Below are 19,432 nucleotides of genomic sequence, written 5' to 3'. Positions count from 1 at the left end.
AATCTCCATTACCTGCATGGGCGTGCTCTCTGCTGACATAGAGGTGAAGCCCACAATGTCGCTGAAGTAAATTGTGACACTATCGAAGGCCTCGGCCTGGACGGTCTCGCCCCGTTTCAGCTGCTCAGCCACAGAACTGCAGAGGAAAAGAAGGAGACGGGAACGAGTCAGAGACTGGGGGAAAGAGGCAGCTGAAACATCACCCAGAGAGAGGGGAGGAGGGGACAGTCAACCTAACCTCACCGTGATAGAGAGAGTAAGGAAGGCAATAAAATTACACACATAGCAGGGGGCCTGATGTAGCGCAGCAGCACAAAACCAGAAGCAGATTTTCCAGATGAGAAACTACAGCCAGACCCCTCCCCCCCAAAAGATGCTGACCAAGTGGTAATGGGGGACACAAATGCAGTTTTCCTCAGAGCCGCAAGGGAACCACTAACTGCCAGACCAGGATTTTAAAAAACTGATCAAAGAAAGCACACCTAATGCAGGCTGGTTTGGTAAGGAACGAAGCACAGAGGCCCATATTCAGTAAGCCAACGAGTGGGCACGTATCCGCTGAATATTCCTGAATAAAGGTATCTGGCAGCCACCTTTAACTGGAAAACCTTTAAATCTAACCAGTTCTATTTGATTGGTGGCTTGCAGTGAACACCAGGGCGAGAAAGTTTAAAAACTCGGGGTTTGCCTGAGTAACCCAAAAAGTCATCCACTTGAATATCGACTTCTCTACCTCATCGAGGTAGCATCTCTGTGTGTCTGTACTGGAGTGCAGTGTATCTGGGCTTCTCATCGAGGTATTTATTTATTTATTTATTTAAGTTTTTTATTATACCAACATTCAAGACGGTAGTCCCATCATGCTGGTTCACAAGAAACAGGGGTGCAATAAACTTTACAATTTGAACAATGGTGCAGAAAAGCAGTTACATGTAACAGGGAATCAATAACTAGGAGTAAGAAGGAAAATGAAGATCAGATAATTATATATATATATATAATAACATTATAAGAGGTGGCTATTAATGCTATTACTAGCGAAGAATGTTGATTGGAGGAAGTTAAGTAATGTTGGAGTTAGGAAAGGCCTGCGTGAACAGCCACAGGTAGCATCTCTGTGTGTCTGTACTGGAGTGCAGTGTATCTGAGCTTCTCATCGAGATAGCATCTCTGTGTGTCTGTACTGGAGTGCAGTGTATCTGGGCTTCTCATCGAGGTAGCATCTCTGTGTGTCTGTACTGGAGTGCAGTGTATCTGAGCTTCTCATCGAGATAGCATCTCTGTGTGTCTGTACTGGAGTGCAGTGTATCTGAGCTTCTCATCGAGATAGCATCTCTGTGTGTCTGTACTGGAGTGCAGTGTATCTGAGCTTCTCATCGAGGTAGCATCTCTGTGTGTCTGTACTGGAGTGCAGTGTATCTGGGCTTCTCATCGAGGTAGCATCTCTGTGTGTCTGTACTGGAGTGCAGTGTATCTGGGCTTCTCATCGAGGTAGCATCTCTGTGTGTCTGTACTGGAGTGCAGTGTATCTGGGCTTCTCATCGAGGTAGCATCTCTGTGTGTCTGTACTGGAGTGCAGTGTATCTGGGCTTCTCATCGAGCTAGCATCTCTGTGTGTCTGTACTGGAGTGCTGTGTATCTGGGCTTCTCATCGAGATAGCATCTCTGTGTGTCTGTACTGGAGCGCAGTGTATCTGAGCTTCTCATCGAGGTAGCATCTCTGTGTGTCTGTACTGGAGTGCAGTGTATCTGAGCTTCTCATCGAGATAGCATCTCTGTGTGTCTGTACTGGAGTGCAGTGTATCTGAGCTTTTCATCGAGATAGCATCTCTGTGTGTCTGTACTGGAGTGCAGTGTATCTGAGCTTCTCATCGAGGTAGCATCTCTGTGTGTCTGTACTGGAGTGCAGTGTATCTGGGCTTCTCATCGAGGTAGCATCTCTGTGTGTCTGTACTGGAGTGCAGTGTATCTGGGCTTCTCATCGAGGTAGCATCTCTGTGTGTCTGTACTGGAGTGCAGTGTATCTGGGCTTCTCATCGAGGTAGCATCTCTGTGTGTCTGTACTGGAGTGCAGTGTATCTGGGCTTCTCATCGAGCTAGCATCTCTGTGTGTCTGTACTGGAGTGCAGTGTATCTGGGCTTCTCATCGAGGTAGCATCTCTGTGTGTCTTTACTGGAGTGCAGTGTATCTGGGCTTCTCATCGAGGTAGCATCTCTGTGTGTCTGTACTAGAGTGCTGTGTATCTGAGCTTCTCATCGAGGTAGCATCTCTGTGTGTCTGTACTGGAGTGCAGTGTATCTGAGCTTCTCATCGAGGTAGCATCTCTGTGTGTCTGTACTGGAGCACAGTGTATCTGAGCTTCTCATCGAGGTAGCATCTCTGTGTGTCTGTACTGGAGTGCAGTGTATCTGGGCTTCTCATCGAGGTAGCATCTCTGTGTGTCTGTACTAGAGTGCTGTGTATCTGGGCTTCTCATCGAGGTAGCATCTCTGTGTGTCTGTACTGGAGCGCAGTGTATCTGAGCTTCTCATCGAGGTAGCATCTCTGTGTGTCTGTACTGGAGTGCAGTGTATCTGGGCTTCTCATCGAGGTAGCATCTCTGTGTGTCTGTACTGGAGTGCAGTGTATCTGAGCTTCTCATCGAGGTAGCATCTCTGTGTGTCTGTACTGGAGCGCAGTGTATGTGAGCTTCTCATCGAGGTAGCATCTCTGTGTGTCTGTACTGGAGTGCAGTGTATCTGAGCTTCTCATCGAGGTAGCATCTCTGTGTGTCTGTACTGGAGTGCAGTGTATCTGGGCTTCTCATCGAGGTAGCATCTCTGTGTGTCTGTACTAGAGTGCTGTGTATCTGGGCTTCTCATCGAGGTAGCATCTCTGTGTGTCTGTACTGGAGCGCAGTGTATCTGAGCTTCTCATCGAGGTAGCATCTCTGTGTGTCTGTACTGGAGTGCAGTGTATCTGGGCTTCTCATCGAGTTAGCATCTCTGTGTGTCTGTACTGGAGTGCAGTGTATCTGAGCTTCTCATCGAGGTAGCATCTCTGTGTGTCTGTACTGGAGTGCAGTGTATCTGAGCTTCTCATCGAGGTAGCATCTCTGTGTGTCTGTACTGGAGTGCAGTGTATCTGAGCTTCTCATCGAGGTAGCATCTCTGTGTGTCTGTACTAGAGTGCTGTGTATCTGGGCTTCTCATCGAGGTAGCATCTCTGTGTGTCTGTACTGGAGTGCAGTGTATCTGGGCTTCTCATCGAGGTAGCATCTCTGTGTGTCTGTACTAGAGTGCTGTGTATCTGGGCTTCTCATCGAGGTAGCATCTCTGTGTGTCTGTACTGGAGCGCAGTGTATCTGAGCTTCTCATCGAGGTAGCATCTCTGTGTGTCTGTACTGGAGTGCAGTGTATCTGGGCTTCTCATCGAGGTAGCATCTCTGTGTGTCTGTACTGGAGTGCAGTGTATCTGAGCTTCTCATCGAGGTAGCATCTCTGTGTGTCTGTACTGGAGCGCAGTGTATGTGAGCTTCTCATCGAGGTAGCATCTCTGTGTGTCTGTACTGGAGTGCAGTGTATCTGAGCTTCTCATCGAGGTAGCATCTCTGTGTGTCTGTACTGGAGTGCAGTGTATCTGAGCTTCTCATCGAGGTAGCATCTCTGTGTGTCTGTACTGGAGTGCAGTGTATCTGAGCTTCTCATCGAGGTAGCATCTCTGTGTGTCTGTACTGGAGTGCAGTGTATCTGAGCTTCTCATCAAGGTAGCATCTCTGTGTGTCTGTACTGGAGGGCAGTGTATCTGGGCTTCTCATCGAGGTAGCATCTCTGTGTGTCTGTACTAGAGTGCTGTGTGTCTGGGCTTCTCATCGAGGTAGCATCTCTGTGTGTCTGTACTGGAGTGCAGTGTATCTGAGCTCAAGAGTCAAAAAGGCCTGCCCGGCTAACTTCAGGAGTCCGCCAAACCCCAAATTTTGAATTTCCTGCCCCGGCAAACAGATACGTTTATCCAGGTGAGTCATTACCTGCATAAAACGTAACCAGGTAGAAAGAGGTGGTGTGGAAGGCATGGGTGTATCTCTGAATATCAGTGCTAGCCAGGTAACGCTATCCAGCTAACTGCAGCTGGGGTTCTGGAGCGACCAATCCCCATGTCCTCCTGCTCCCCAAGAAAAAAAGCATTGCCCCCCTAGTGAGCTGATCCCCCTCCCTCTTAACAATCAGTAGTGGGACTCGAGAGGACCAATTTCCCCCCACCTTCCCTAAGGACGCAGATTCCCACTCCCACCAATCATTTGCCAAGTGCAGTGCATAAATTAGCAGTAGGGGCAGGTAGCCCTGATCTATGGGGGAGGTGAGAGGCCTCTTCCCCTCAGCTCTGGAGTGGAGACAATTTTGGGGGTTTAAGGATGGGGGTGGAAAGAGTGGGAATTTGCGCGATACTTTTCTTTTAGTTAGGGGATGTGGGGTGGAGGGGAGTGGGACTGTTTTTTTCTTTTCTCTTGGGGGGTGAGAGAGAGGGAATCAAGGGTGCTGCTATCTACATTTATTTATTTATTTTTTACCAATACTCAGAAGGCTGGTGAGCAGCAAATTGACTTGGATTAACAATTTCTGGGTAACTTTAGCCAAGAATATGCAGACTGTGCTGTTACGGGCTGAATCTCTGAGAAACGTTAGCCAGGGAGCTGTCCTGCTCACCGGCTTTTTAAATTGTCGACTTGTACTCAGTAAATCAATCCACCAAGGCAAACTAGTGAAGGGAACGACAGGCCACACAAAGCAAAACCTTCACCGTCTATGCTTAAATACAACTTTAGAAACAAGGGAAAAGATCTCAAGAAAGCATTTTTCCAATCAAAGGTCAAAAGAACCTCTGGCCTCCAATTTTTTAAATGTTATTTATAGCTTAGGATTCTGTAATGACTATCACTTCTATTCTTTCTCTTTGTATCTTTTTATAAAATGTGCGAAGCGATCACAGAGCCGTAATCGTCAAAGCAACAGTTCTCATTAAATACTTTTTTTGAGGAAAAAAAGAGAAGAAAACTCATTTGATCTCTCTTTTGTAGATGTTTTCTTTGTATTCTATTTATTTTTACGATTGCGAAAGTGCTGACAGTGTCCGGGGGGGTGTTGAATTCTTCCCGTGGGGGAGAGGAAGACTCTTCCAAGGCCTAAGGTGTAGGGATGAGCTTTCCCTTTCTTTTGGGGAGTTTTCTGCCTCAAAGTATTTTGAAGAGGAGTGGGTGCCAAACAAACCTTTACTGCAGAAATTCTTCAAAGCACGTTTCTGGCCCCGTTTTTAATACAGGCAATTGTTATCTCAGTACTCCAACTCTTCCTGATCTGTGCAAGTGTCCCTCAGTAGATGGGGCCTGGGATAAAACTCATTCTCCAGGGTATGGAAAGGTAAGCCTTGCCAGATGGGCCAAAATACCGGCAGTCAAACAGAACATCACACTACAGTGTACCTCTTCTCCCCAGGGTGAAGACTCCACAGAGGGGGCCTCCAGATGCAACACTTCTTCTTTTAAGATGACCAACAGGATCTATCGGATGAAAGGGCCAGGCAGCAGAGAGCAATCAGCTCTCCAACCTTCCTCACTCTAGGTCAGGAAGGGTGGCACAAAAATCTTCCTTCCAGATCCACAGAACAGACTTTGTTTACTGAAACGTCCCAAACCTGGAAGTCTCCTGCAACAGCTACCATCCACAGATTGTGAGATAGAGCAGGGAGAGCCTTCCCTACGCAGACCACATGGGCTAGGATCTATGGGTCGCACAGGAAGCTCAAAAAGTCATCACAATCCCTGGGGCTCATAACGAGACAGGTGGCAAACTGGAAGGGGTTAAGTCTCTCGCCCATCTTTAATCCCAAGTCCTGAGACCACCAACAATAACAGGTGCCACTCCCACACAACTCCAAACAAAAGCTGCACTGTCCCATCCATCCATGACTCAGCCTGTTCCAGAAATGCCCTCCATCCACTGTTCCAGAAATGTCCCTCCATCCACTGTTTAAATCCTAGCCAAGGGCCATCTGCTGGTGATCCCAAAGGGTTGCCACATGTCTCTTATAGCAGCACTACCTCTATGTGTGTTTATACTATATAGGAGTAGATTATATTTTACTGCAGCAGTTCTGTGTGCGTATATAGGAGGAGAACATATTTTACTGCAGCCTGTAGTAATACCTGTGTGTGTGTGTGTGTGTGTGTGTATGGGTGCAGTGAATCTTGCTGTGGCAATACCTCTCTGAGTGTGTATGTATAAATGCCGAGCCTCCAACTGCAGCACTAACTCTGCATGTGTGTATATGAGTTCAGTGCCTCTTACAGGCACAGTACCCTTGCATGTGTGTATATATGCATGCATGCAGTGTGTGTGTGTGTGTGTGTGTGTGTGCAGGTAGGGCATAGGAGTGCAAAGCCTCATACTGCAGCAGACTATGTTAGTATATACAGTATAGTATTTGTTACTGCAGTAGTACATCTGTGTGTGTGTATAGAGCACAGTATTTGTTACTACAGCAGTATGACTGAGTGTGTATATATAGGCGTGCAGTGTCTCTTACTGCATTAATACCACTGTGTGTATAAAGAATACAGTATTTGTTACTGCAGCAGTATGTCTGTGTGTGTGTGTATACAGGAGTGCAGTGTCTCTTGCAGCAGGATATGTATGTTTATAGGAGTGCATTGTCTCCTACTGCAGCAGTACCTCTGCGTGTTTATATAGAGTACAGTATTTGTTACTGCACAGTATGTCTGTATGTGTATATACAGCAGTGCAGAGTCTCTTACTGCTGCAGGATATGTATGTGTATAGGAGTGCATTGTCTCCTACTGCAGCAGTATCTCTGCATGTGTATATAGAGTACAGTATTTGTTACTGCAGCAGTATGTCTGTTTGTGTACATACAGGAGTGCAGTGTCTCTTACTGCAGCAGGATATGTATGTGTATAGGAGTGCATTGTCTTCTACTGCAGCAGTACCTCTGTGTGTGTGTGTATATATAGAGTACAGTATTTGTTACTGTAGCAGTATATCTGTGTGTATATACAGGAGTACAGTAAATACCACTGTGTGTATACAGAGTACAGTATTTGTTACTACAGCAGTATGTCTGTGTGTGTATATATATATATATATACAGGAGTGGAGTGTCTCTTAGTGCAGCAGTACCTCTGTGTGTGTATACATATAGGAGTACAGTGTCTCTTACTACAGCAGTAAATGTATGTTACATTTACATTTATTGGATTGCTCAGCACAAAAAGGCCTGAGCAATGAACAATGGAAACATACATAATCATAAAATTAACAAAATTAGACAAAGTTAAAACAGAAAATCACATAAAATTCTCTACCATTCTCTACCAGCCATGTATCATAGTTTGATATATATATATATATATACCCTGGTTTGTTTCAACAGTTTCTTGATCCTAGTTCTGTATTCCTCTGTTTTATGTAATTGCACTATTTGAGGCACTGTTATTGTTATTATGTAAACCGTTTTGATTTGTAACCTTTTACAAGAAATTCGGTATATAAAACTGTTAAATAAATAAATAATAAATAAAATCATAAAAAATCTTCAGTCTCAGAGTGAAATAAAACCAAAATACAATGACATCACAGAATAAATAATATAAGAGATAAAAACAAAATAAAATTCAACAAAAAAATAATTAAAAATAAGCTAAATTAAGCAAAAAGGTTTTGACCTGTTTCCTAAAAATGTTTATTGAATCTGATTGCCTCAAGTCAATAGGAAGTGAGTTCCAAAGGTATATATAGGAGTGCAGTGCCTCATACTACAGCAATACCCCTGTGTGTATATAGAGTGCACTATTTGTTACTGCAGCAATACCTGTGTGTGAGTGTGTGTGTGTGTGTGTGTGTATATATATGTATATATATATATATATATATATAGTACAGTGTATCTTACTGCAACAATACTTCTGTGTGTGTATATATATAGAAGTACAGTGTCTATTACTGGAGCAGTATATATGTGTATGTATGTGTGTATAAAACTGCAGTGTTTCCTACTGCAGCACTACTGCTGTGTGTATATGAGAGTACATTATTTGTTTCTGCAGCAGTACCCCTGTGTGTGTCTATAGAATACAGTATTTGTTAGCGCAACAGTACATGATTGTGTGTTGTATATATATAGTACAGTATCTCTTACTGCAGCAGTATATGTATGTGTGATATGTATGTGTGTGTGTGCACATATAGGAATGCAGTGTCTCCTACTACAGCAATACCACTGTGTGTATATAGAGTACAGTATTTGTCACAGCAGCAGTACCTCTGTGTTTATGTATATAGGAGGGTCCCACAAAGCAGACTGGAAGATGGTCTGTCGAAGCCAGAAGGCAAACAGAAACAAGACAGGTTGCCTTAGCTTGTGTATGTGTGTATAGGAGTGCAGATTCTCTTACTGCAGCAGTACCTCTGCATGTGTGTATATAGAGTACAATATTTGTTACTGCCACAGTACATCTGTGTGTATATAAATATAGAAGTACAGTGACTCTTACTACAACAGTATCTATGTGTGTACAGGTGTTCTGTCCCCAGAAGTGGGTACATGTTTGTATCTGTATATACATTGCAGTTTAACTGTGTCTAGTGCAGTTCTTACTTTTTGTAACCCATGTTAAAGGTCTGTGAGCCTTGCCTTTAAGGGAGCTTTGCCCTTAAGAAAAGTTCCCTCCTGCTTTGCTTTCTCTCACTTGGGAAGAGTTTGAACACCCTCTCAATCTAACTTGAGTCTTCTTAAGTGCCACTGTCCTTCATGCTCCTCCGGTGTCACATGGGTACTAGGTTCATTGCCATTGGACCTTGCCCCCCCCCCCCTGCCCCCAGCTTATGGAGGTGTTTTCTGTAACAGCTTTCTGGGAAACTTTCAGTCTAGCCCATGTGCCTTCAAAGCCAGGAGCACTTGCAAGCTCTGTGAAAATGATTGGCTCTTTTACATTCCTTCGTATCGCTTTGATTCTAAAAAGATTAAATCAGCCTTAAAACCCTCTTGCCTTCTCTCCCTGTAACCCAAGAAACTCCGTTCCTTCCTCTCCTACCTATTTCCAGCTACAAAGATCTTTGTCTGGGACTACACATTTGGAATGCAACAATTGTAAGTAGAACTACTTGTACAATAAATAATTTCAAACTTAAAGGATCTTTGTCTTGAGGACTGATTGGGAAGGAAAGTTAGCTGTATGGATGAGGAAACAAGGGAAGTTTCTATTGAGCCAGCACAACAGGTGGCAGTGTTCCCTACTGCAGCAGTACCGCTATGTGAATATAGAATACAGTATTTGTTAGTGCAACAGTACATGAATGGGTGTAAATATAGAAGTACAGTGACTCTTACTACAGCATTATCTTTGTATGTGTGTACAGGAGTGCAGTGTTCCCTACTGCAGCAGTACCACTGTGTGTATATAGAGTACAGTATTTGTTACTGCAGCAGTACCTGTATATGTAATATATAGAGTACTATATTTTTGCTGCATCAGTACTTCTGTGTGTGTATATACAGGAGTGCAGTGTCTCCTATTGCAGCAGATTCTCTGTATGTGTATGTAGAGTACAGTATTTGTTTCTGCAGCAGTACCTGTGTTTGTGTGTGTGGGTGTATAGGAGTGTAGACTGTGTATGTGCATGTAGGAGTACAGTTTTTCCTGCTGCAACAGTGCCTCTGCATGTCTAAATATAGAGTACAGTATTTTTACTGCAGCAGTACCTTTGTAAATGTATAGAGTACAGTATTTGCTGCTACAACAGTATCTTTGCATGTATATATAGAGTACAGTATTTTTGCTGCAGCAGTATCTCTGCATGTCTGTATACAGAGTACAGTATTTGTTACTGCAACAGTACCTCTTCATGTCTAAGTATATAGTACAGTATTTGTTACTGCAACAGTGCCTCTGCATGTATTTAGAGTACAGTATTTTCTGCTACAGCAGTATCTCTGGGTATGCGTATATATAATACAATATTTATTACTGTAGTAGTACATCTGCATGTCTGTATAAAGAATACATAATTTTAATTGCTGCAATACCTCTGTGTATGTATATAGAGTAAGTATTTGCTGCTGCAGCAGTACCTGTGTGTCTGTGTGTGTGTGTGTTTGTGTGTGTGTGTGTAGGAGTGCAGTCTGTGTGTGTATGTGTGTGAGTATAGAAGTGCAGTCTGTGTGTGTGTATATAGGAGTACAGTAGTTATTACTGCAGCAGTACCTCTGTGTGTATATAGGAGAGTAGACTGTGTGTGTATGTAGGAGTACAGTTTTTCCTCTGCATGTCTGTATATAGAGGACAGTATTTTTAATGCAGTAGTACCTCTGCATGTCTAAATATAGAGTACAGTATTTTTACGCAGAGCTACCTCTGTGTATGTATATAGAGTACTGTGTTTTCTGCTGCAGCAGTATCTCTGCAAGTCTATATATAGAGTATAGTATTTGTTACTGCAACACTACTTTTGTGTGTGTGTATATATAGAAGTACAGTGTCTCCTACTGCAGCAACATCTCTTTGTGTATGTATATACTGTATAAAGAGTAAAATATTTTTTACTGTAGCAGTATCTGTGTGTGTGTGTGTGTATAGGCTTGCAATCTCTGTGTGTATATAAGCAGCAGAACCTCTGTATATGTATATAGAATACAGTATTTGCATGTGTGTACAGAGTACAGTATTTGTTACTGCAGCAGTACCTCTGTATATGTAGAGTACAGTATGTTCTGCTGCAGCAGTATCTCGGTATGTGTGTATATAGAATACAGTATTTTCTGCTGCTGCAGCACCACTGCATACTTGTATATAGGAGTGCAATTTTTCCTACTGCAGCAGTACCTCTGCAGGTCTGTATAGAGTACAGTATTTGTTACTGCAACAGTACCTCTGCGTGTCTGTATATAGAGTTCAGTATTTGTTACTGCAGCAGCAGCACCTCTGCGTGTGTGTATATAGAGTTCAGTATTTGTTACTGCAGCAGCAGCACCTCTGCGTGTGTGTATATAGGAGTACAGTATTTCTTACTGCAGCAGTACTTCTGCGTGTGTGTATATAGAATTCAGTATTTGTTACTGCAGCAGTATCTCTGCGTGTGTGTATATAGAGTTCAGTATTTGTTACTGCAGCAGCAGCACCTCTGCATGTGTGTATATAGAGTTCAGTATTTGTTACTGCAGCAGCACCTCTGCATGTGTGTATATAGAATTCAGTATTTGTTACTGCAGCAGCAGCACCTCTGCGTGTGTGTATATAGAATTCAGTATTTGTTACTGCAGCAGCAGTACCTCTGCGTGTGTGTATATAGAGTTCAGTACTTGTTACTGCAGCAGTAGCACCTCTGCATGTGTGTATATAGGAGTACAGTATTTCTTACTGCAGCAGTTCCTCTGCCTGTGTGTATATAGAGTTCAGTATTTGTTACTGCAGCAGCAGCACCTCTGCGTGTGCGTATATGAGTACAGTATTTGTTACTGCAGCAGCAGTACCTCTGCGTGTGTGTGTATAGAGTTCAGTATTTGTTACTGCAGCAGTACCTCTGCGTGTCTGTATATAGAATTCAGTATTTGTTACTGCAGCAGCACCTCTGCGTGTGTGTATATAGAGTTCAGTATTTGTTACTGCAGCAGTACATCTGCATGTGTGTATATAGAGTCCAGTATTTGTTACTGCAGCAGCACCTCTGCGTGTGTGTATATAGAGTTCAGTATTTGCTACTGCAGTAGTACCTCTGCGTGTGTGTATATAGAGTTCAGTATTTGTTACTGCAGTAGTACCTCTGCGTGTGTGTGTATATAGAGTTCAGTATTTGCTACTGCAGCAGTACCTCTGCGTGTGTGTATATAGAGTTCAGTATTTGTTACTGCAGCAGCACCTCTGCGTGTGTGTATATAGAGTTCAGTATTTGTTACTGCAGCAGTACCTCTGCGTGTGTGTATATAGAGTTCAGTATTTGTTACTGCAGCAGTACATCTGCATGTGTGTATATAGAGTCCAGTATTTGTTACTGCAGCAGCACCTCTGCGTGTGTGTATATAGAGTTCAGTATTTGCTACTGCAGTAGTACCTCTGCGTGTGTGTATATAGAGTTCAGTATTTGTTACTGCAGTAGTACCTCTGCATGTGTGTGTATATAGAGTTCAGTATTTGCTACTGCAGCAGTACCTCTGCGTGTGTGTATATAGAGTTCAGTATTTGTTACTGCAGCAGCACTTCTGCGTGTCTGTATATAGAGTTCAGTATTTGTTACTGCAGCAGCACCTCTGCGTGTGTGTATATAGAATTCAGTATTTGTTACTGCAGCAGCACCTCTGCGTGTGTGTATATAGAATTCAGTATTTGTTACTGCAGCAGCACCTTTGCGTGTGTGTATATAGAATTCAGTATTTGTTACTGCAACAGCACCTCTGCGTGTGTGTATATAGAATTCAGTATTTGTTACTGCAGCAGCACCTCTGCGTGTGTGTTACTGCAGCAGCACCTCTGAATTCTATATACCCACACGCAGTACCTTGAGGAAGAACTAAAAGGCTGGGAGAATGTGAGAGAAGTGGATCAACAGTGGACCAATCTAAAAGGAGCAATTGCCAAGTTAACTAATCTATATGTTAGAAAAGTAAAGAAAAGCAAAAGAAAAATGAAACCTATCTGGTTCTCAAAGGAGGTGGCTGACAAAATAAAGGCTAAAAGAACAGCGTTCAACAAATACAAAAGATCCCAAAGAGAGGAGCACAAAGAAGAATATCTGGTAGAACTGAGGGAGACGAAGAAATTAATCAAGAGAGCAAAAAGTCAAGCAGAAGAGAGGATTGCCAAGGAAGTAGAGAGAGGTGACAAAACATTTTTCAGATACATCAGTGAAAAGAGAAAAGTTCAAAGTAGTATAGTGAAATTGAAAGGTGGAAAGGATCAATGTGTGGAGAGAGACGAAGAAATGGCAGAAATATTAAACGAATACTTCTGTTCTGTGTTCACGAAGGAGGACCCTGGAGAAGGACCGTCCCTAGTTAACAAGAAACTGGAGGGGAGTGGAGTAGATGTAACTCCATTTACAGTAGAAAATGTATGGGAAGAGCTGGGGAAACTGGAAGTAGACAAAGCCATGGGACCTGATGAGGTTCATCCCAGGATACTGAGGGAGCTCAGAGATGTTCTGGCGGGTCCGCTGTGTGACCTGTTCAATAGATCCCTAGAAATGGGAGTGGTGCCGAGTGATTGGAGAAGAGCTGTGGTGGTTCCGCTTCACAAGAGTGGGAACAGAGAGGAGGCTGGAAACTACAGACCGGTTAGCCTCACTTCGGTGGTGGGAAAAGTAATGGAGTCACTGTTGAAAGAGAGAATAGTGAACTATCTACAGTCTGGAGAATTGCTGGACCAGAGGCAGCATGGATTCACCAGGGGAAGATCCTGTCAGACAAATCTGATTGATTTTTTTGACTGGGTAACCAAGGAATTGGATCAAGGAAGAGCGCTCTACTTGGATTTCAGTAAAGCTTTTGATACGGTCCCGCACAGGAGACTGGTGAATAAAATGAGAAGCTTAGGAGTGAGTGCCGAGGTGGTGACCTGGATTGCAAACTGGTTGACGGACAGAAGACAATGCGTGATGGTAAATGGAGCTCTCTCTGAAGAGAGGGAGGTTTTAAGTGGTGTACCACAAGGATCGGTGTTGGGACCGGTCCTGTTCAATATATTTGTGAGCGACATTGCGGATGGGATAGAAGGTAAGGTTTGTCTTTTTGCGGATGACACTAAGATCTGCAACAGAGTGGACACGCTGGAAGGAGTGGAGAGAATGAGACGGGATCTAAGGAAGCTGGAAGAGTGGTCGAAGATATGGCAGCTGAGATTCAATGCCAAGAAGTGCAGAGTCATGCATATGGGGAGTGGAAATCCCAATGAACTATATTCGATGGGGGGAATAGGGCTGATGTGCACGGAGTAGGAGAGAGACCTTGGGGTGATAGTGTCTAATGATATGAAGTCTGCGAAACAATGCGACAAGGCGATAGCAAAAGCCAGAAGAATGCTGGGCTGCATAGAGAGAGGAATATCGAGTAAGAAAAGGGAAGTGATTATCCCCTTGTACAGGTCCTTGGTGAGGCCTCACCTGGAGTACTGTGTTCAATTCTGGAGACCGTATCTACAAAGAGACAAGGACAAGATGGAAGCGGTACAGAGAAGGGCGACCAGGAAGGTGGAGGGTCTTCATCGGATGACATACGAGGAGAGATTGAACAATCTAAATATGTACTCCCTGGAGGAAAGGAGGAGCAGGGGTGATATGATTCAGACTTTCAGATACTTGAAAAACTTTAATGATCCAATGACAACGACAAACCTTTTCCGTCAGAAAACAATCAGCAGAACCAGAGGTCACGAGCTGGGGCTCCAGGGAGGAAGACTAAGAACCAATGTCAGGAAGTATTTCTTCACGGAAAGGGTGGTGGATGCCTGGAATGCCCTTCCGGAGGAAGTGGTGAAGTCTAAAACTGTGAACGACTTCAAAGGGGCATGGGATAAACACTGTGGATCCATCAAGTCTAGAGGGCGTGAATAAAGAGGAGGCATTCAAACACTGCACGGAGAGGCAGCAGCCACAGAGGCATTCACGGAGCGGGATGCCAGTGGCCAGTAGTTGGTGTTCCACCTTCACGGAGCGGAAGGATGGAGGGCTGCTATCTCAAAAAAATAAAAAAATAAAAACAGGGGTGGGTAAGAGTATGGGTAAGGGTGTGGCCTGCTTGTTACAGCGGTTGCTACCCCTAATTGAGCTGGACGTTCACTTGGATGCAGATACGGCGCTGCTCTCTTAATTGGTGGTGGGGTGGAGGGGAATTAGGGCTGGAGGGTACTGGAAGCCAATAGTAACAGGTGGGAGAGAAAAAAAGGGGAAAAAATGGATAAAGTGCGTAGCTTGCTCGGCAGACTAGATGGGCCTGGAATGCCCTTCCGGAGGAAGTGGTGAAGTCTAAAACTGTGAACGACTTCAAAGGGGCATGGGATAAACACTGTGGATCCATCAAGTCTAGAGGGCGTGAATAAAGAGGAGGCAGCAAAACACTGCACGGAGCGGCAGTAGCCACAGAGGCATTCACGGAGCAGGATGCCAGTGGCCAGTAGTTGGTGTTCCACCTTCACGGAGCGGAAGGATGGAGGGCTGCCATCTCCAAAAAAAATAAAATAAAATAAAAACAGGGGTGGGTAAGAGTATGGGGTAAGGGTGTGGCCTGCTTGTTACAGCGGTTGCTACCCCTAATTGATTAGGGCTGGAGGGTACTGGAAGCCAATAGTAACAGGTTGGAGAGAAAAAAAGGGGAAAAAAATGGATAAAGAGCGAAGCTTGCTGGGCAGACTAGATGGGCTATTTGGTCTTCTTCTGCCGTCATTTCTATGTTTCTATGTATATATAGAATTCAGTATTTGTTACTGCAGTAGTACCTCTGCGTGTGTGTATATAGAGTTCAGTATTTCTTACTGCAGCACCAGTACCTCTGCGTGTGTGTATATAGGAGTACAGTATTTCTTACTGCAGTAGTACCTCTGCGTGTGTGTATATAGAGTTCAGTATTTGTTACTGCAGCACCAGTACCTCTGCGTGTGTGTATATATAGAGTTCAGTATTTGTTACTGCAGCACCAGTACCTCTGCATGTGTGTATATAGAGTTCAGTATTTGTTACTGCAGCAGTATCTCTGCGTGTGTGTATATAGAGTTCAGTATTTGTTACTGCAGCACCAGTACCTCTGCGTGTGTGTATATAGGAGTACAGTATTTCTTACTGCAGTAGTACCTCTGCGTGTGTGTATATAGAGTTCAGTATTTGTTACTGCAGCACCAGTACCTCTGCGTGTGTGTACATAGAGTTCAGTATTTGTTACTGCAGCACCAGTACCTCTGCATGTGTGTATATAGAGTTCAGTATTTGTTACTGCAGCAGTATCTCTGCGTGTGTGTATATAGAGTTCAGTATTTGTTACTGCAGCACCAGTACCTCTGCGTGTGTGTATATAGAGTTCAGAATTTGTTACTGCAGCAGTATCTCTGCGTGTGTGTATATAGAGTTCAGTATTTGTTACTGCAGCACCAGTACCTCTGCGTGTGTGTATATAGAGTTCAGTATTTGTTACTGCAGCAGTATCTCTGCGTGTGTGTATATAGAGTTCAGTATTTGTTACTGCAGCACCAGTACCTCTGTGTGTGTGTATATAGAGTTCAGAATTTGTTACTGCAGCACCAGTACCTCTGCGTGTGTGTATATAGAGTTCAGTATTTGTTACTGCAGCAGTATCTCTGTGTGTGTGTATATAGAGTTCAGTATTTGTTACTGCAGCACCAGTACCTCTGCATGTGTGTATATAGAGTTCAGTATTTGTTACTGCAGCAGTATCTCTGCGTGTGTGTATATAGAGTTCAGTATTTGTTACTGCATCACCAGTACCTCTGCATGTGTGTATATAGAGTTCAGTATTTGTTACTGCAGCAGTATCTCTGCGTGTGTGTATATAGAGTTCAGTATTTGTTACTGCAGCACCAGTACCTCTGCGTGTGTGTATATAGAGTTCAGAATTTGTTACTGCAGCACCAGTACCTCTGCGTGTGTGTATATAGAGTTCAGTATTTGTTACTGCAGCAGCACCTCTGCATGTGTGTATATAGAGTTCAGTATTTGTTACTGCAGCACCAGTACCTCTGCGTGTGTGTATATAGAGTTCAGTATTTGTTACTGCAGCAGCACCTCTGCATGTGTGTATATAGAGTTCAGTATTTGTTACTGCAGCAGTACCTCTGCGTGTATGTATATATTCAGTATTTGTTACTGCAGCAGTATCTCTGCGTGTCTGTATATAGAGTTCAGTATTTGCTACTGCAGCAGTACCTCTGCTTGTGTGTATATAGAGTTCAGTATTTGCTACTGCAGCAGTACCTCTGCATGTGTGTATATATTCAGTATTTGCTACTGCCTCAGTACCTCTGCGTGTCTTGTATAGAGTTCAGTATTTGCTTCTGCAGCAGTACCTCTGCGTGTCTGTATATAGAGTTCAGTATTTGCTACTGCAGCAGTACCTCTGCGTGTGTGTATATAGGAGTAGAGTATTTGTTACTGCAGCAGTACCTCTGTATATGTAGAGTATAGTATACTGCATGTGTGTATATAGAGTTCAGTATTTGCTACTGCAGCAGTACCTCTGCATGTCTATATATAGAGTTCAGTATTTGTTACTGCAGCAGTACCTCTGCGTGTCTGTATATAGAGTTCAGTATTTGCTACTGCAGCAGTACCTCTGCGTGTGTGTATATAGGAGTACAGTATTTCTTACTGCGGCAGGATCTGGTACAGAAGGTTCTCTGCTTTCCTCTTCTCTTCAAGGTATGCCTGTGTCCTCTCCTCCACCAGCTTCTCCAGGTTGTTTGCATACTGTTCCATGCGGGAAAGCAGGTTATCCAGGATACTTGAAGTGCCCTCTCTGTGGAGAAATCAGAGGGTTACAATGGAACAGACCCAAAGCACAATGAGAGGAAGGGTAACAAAAGCTGTGTTAGATAAAGGGCAGGTGCTGGTGAGATTGAAGGACAGGGCAGGGTGAAGTTTGCGATTGTTTCATGCTATTACAGCATCCCTTCCTGGCAGAACAGGGCAGTTATGTTTCTCATTGGGCGGGAATGGTCTAGCATGCTGGACCCCTGCCCTGACTGTCCCAGACGTCTCTCCTTACACCTTTTGTTTTGGGCTAAATAAACTTGAAGTGGAACATCCTTACCCTAGCTGCCACAGACATCAGTCTCCACCTGCAGTTTTATCCTGACTTTGGGAGGCCTCGTCCTCCTGCAACCTTACCCATTTCAGTCTTAACAGGCTGATCCAGTCCTGGCTTTGGTTCATTGCTAGCGTGGAGTTGTAGTTCTGAGTTTACTAAGACATGTAAAACTAAATCTTTGTGCAGCAGAACTGGATCAGCCTCTTTGGCTTACCCAAGGTGAGGCATCAGCTCCTCACCCCCACTATTTATTTCTTCTAAACTGCCTTCCCAATCCTGAAAGATCACAACAAATATTAAAACATACAAAATATACAAAACAAAATTGATTAAAAACTACAAATAAAAAAAAATTTGCCCCACAAATCTGAGCCCCAACACAGTCATCAAAGCAGTTACGCCATACCCAACCATACATAGGACCCAAGCCCACCGCCCTTCTCAGAAATGGGAAAAAGCGAGGCCTTAACCTTCAATTTCTGCCTAATCCTAAGAGGAAGATGATCCCATCATCATCTTCAGCGCAATCGGCGCTGAAGCCCGTCGGGGTAAGGCCTCTTGTTCCGCTCACCCCGATCGGGCTCCCTCGCCGATCACCGGCCTGTCTCTCCAGCAGCCACTTACCTGAGAGGCCACGAGTCTCTGCCTTCAGCCAGCCGCCATCAGAGCTGCAATACGCCGATTCCACCCAGCCTCGAACAGAAGCACGAGCCCTCGCCTCCAGCAGGCCCCCAGCCGAGCCGCGAGCCCTCGCCCCGTATCGCCCACGAAAAAGTCGCGGCGGTGACGTCAGAGGCGCGACCGGCGGGCTATTTAAACCTCCGCTCTCCGCTACATCCTCCTTTCTCCTCCACGGGGCTCCAGCGGTGAACTAGGCCTGCGCAATCGGCGCTGAAGCCCGTCGGGGTAAGGCCTCTTGTTCCGCTCACCCCGATCGGGCTCCCTCGCCGATCACCGGCCTGTCTCTCCAGCAGCCACTTACCTGAGAGGCCACGAGTCTCTGCCTTCAGCCAGCCGCCATCAGAGCTGCAATACGCCGATTCCACCCAGCCTCGAACAGAAGCACGAGCCCTCGCCTCCAGCAGGCCCCCAGCCGAGCCGCGAGCCCTCGCCCCGTATCGCCCACGAAAAAGTCGCGGCGGTGACGTCAGAGGCGCGACCGGCGGGCTATTTAAACCTCCGCTCTCCGCTACATCCTCCTTTCTCCTCCACGGGGCTCCAGCGGTGAACTAGGCCTGCGCAATCGGCGCTGAAGCCCGTCGGGGTAAGGCCTCTTGTTCTGCTCACCCCGATCGGGCTCCCTCGCCGATCGCCGGCCTGTCTCTCCAGCAGCCACTTACCTGAGAGGCCACGAGTCTCTGCCTACAGCCAGCCGCCATCAGAGCTGCAATACGCCGATTCCACCCAGCCTCGAACAGAAGCACGAGCCCTCGCCTCCAGCAGGCCCCCAGCCGAGCCGCGAGCCCTCGCCCCGTACCGCCCACGAAAAAGTCGCGGCGGTGACGTCAGAGGCGCGACCTGCGGGCTATTTAAACCACCACTCTCCTGGCGCCGCGCGCCGGGCGTCGCGCGCACGAAGGAGCGCGACAAAGGGGCCTGCCCCTTTGTTTCGCCCCTTCGTTTCGACCTTCACTTCCCCGAGCT

General features: G+C 45.1%; 1 protein-coding gene across 1 annotated transcript in view; it reads right to left on the bottom strand.

Annotated features, from left to right (window-relative positions):
- Positions 1-19,432, bottom strand: part of NPR2 (natriuretic peptide receptor 2) — a 393,621-nt gene that overhangs the window by 37,849 nt on the left and 336,340 nt on the right. Inside the window, exons 16-17 of the mRNA XM_029583214.1 lie at positions 17,351-17,497; positions 13-136 (exon numbers count right to left, since the gene is read on the bottom strand). Of these exons, the coding sequence (XP_029439074.1) occupies positions 13-136; positions 17,351-17,497 (271 nt within the window). The remainder of the gene's footprint in view (positions 1-12; positions 137-17,350; positions 17,498-19,432) is intronic.

This window comes from Rhinatrema bivittatum, chromosome 1 (assembly GCF_901001135.1).
Source record: "Rhinatrema bivittatum chromosome 1, aRhiBiv1.1, whole genome shotgun sequence".
Lineage (NCBI taxonomy): Eukaryota > Metazoa > Chordata > Amphibia > Gymnophiona > Rhinatrematidae > Rhinatrema > Rhinatrema bivittatum.
The sequence above is the reverse complement of the archived record's forward strand: the minus strand, read 5'-3'. Positions and strand labels throughout refer to the sequence as shown.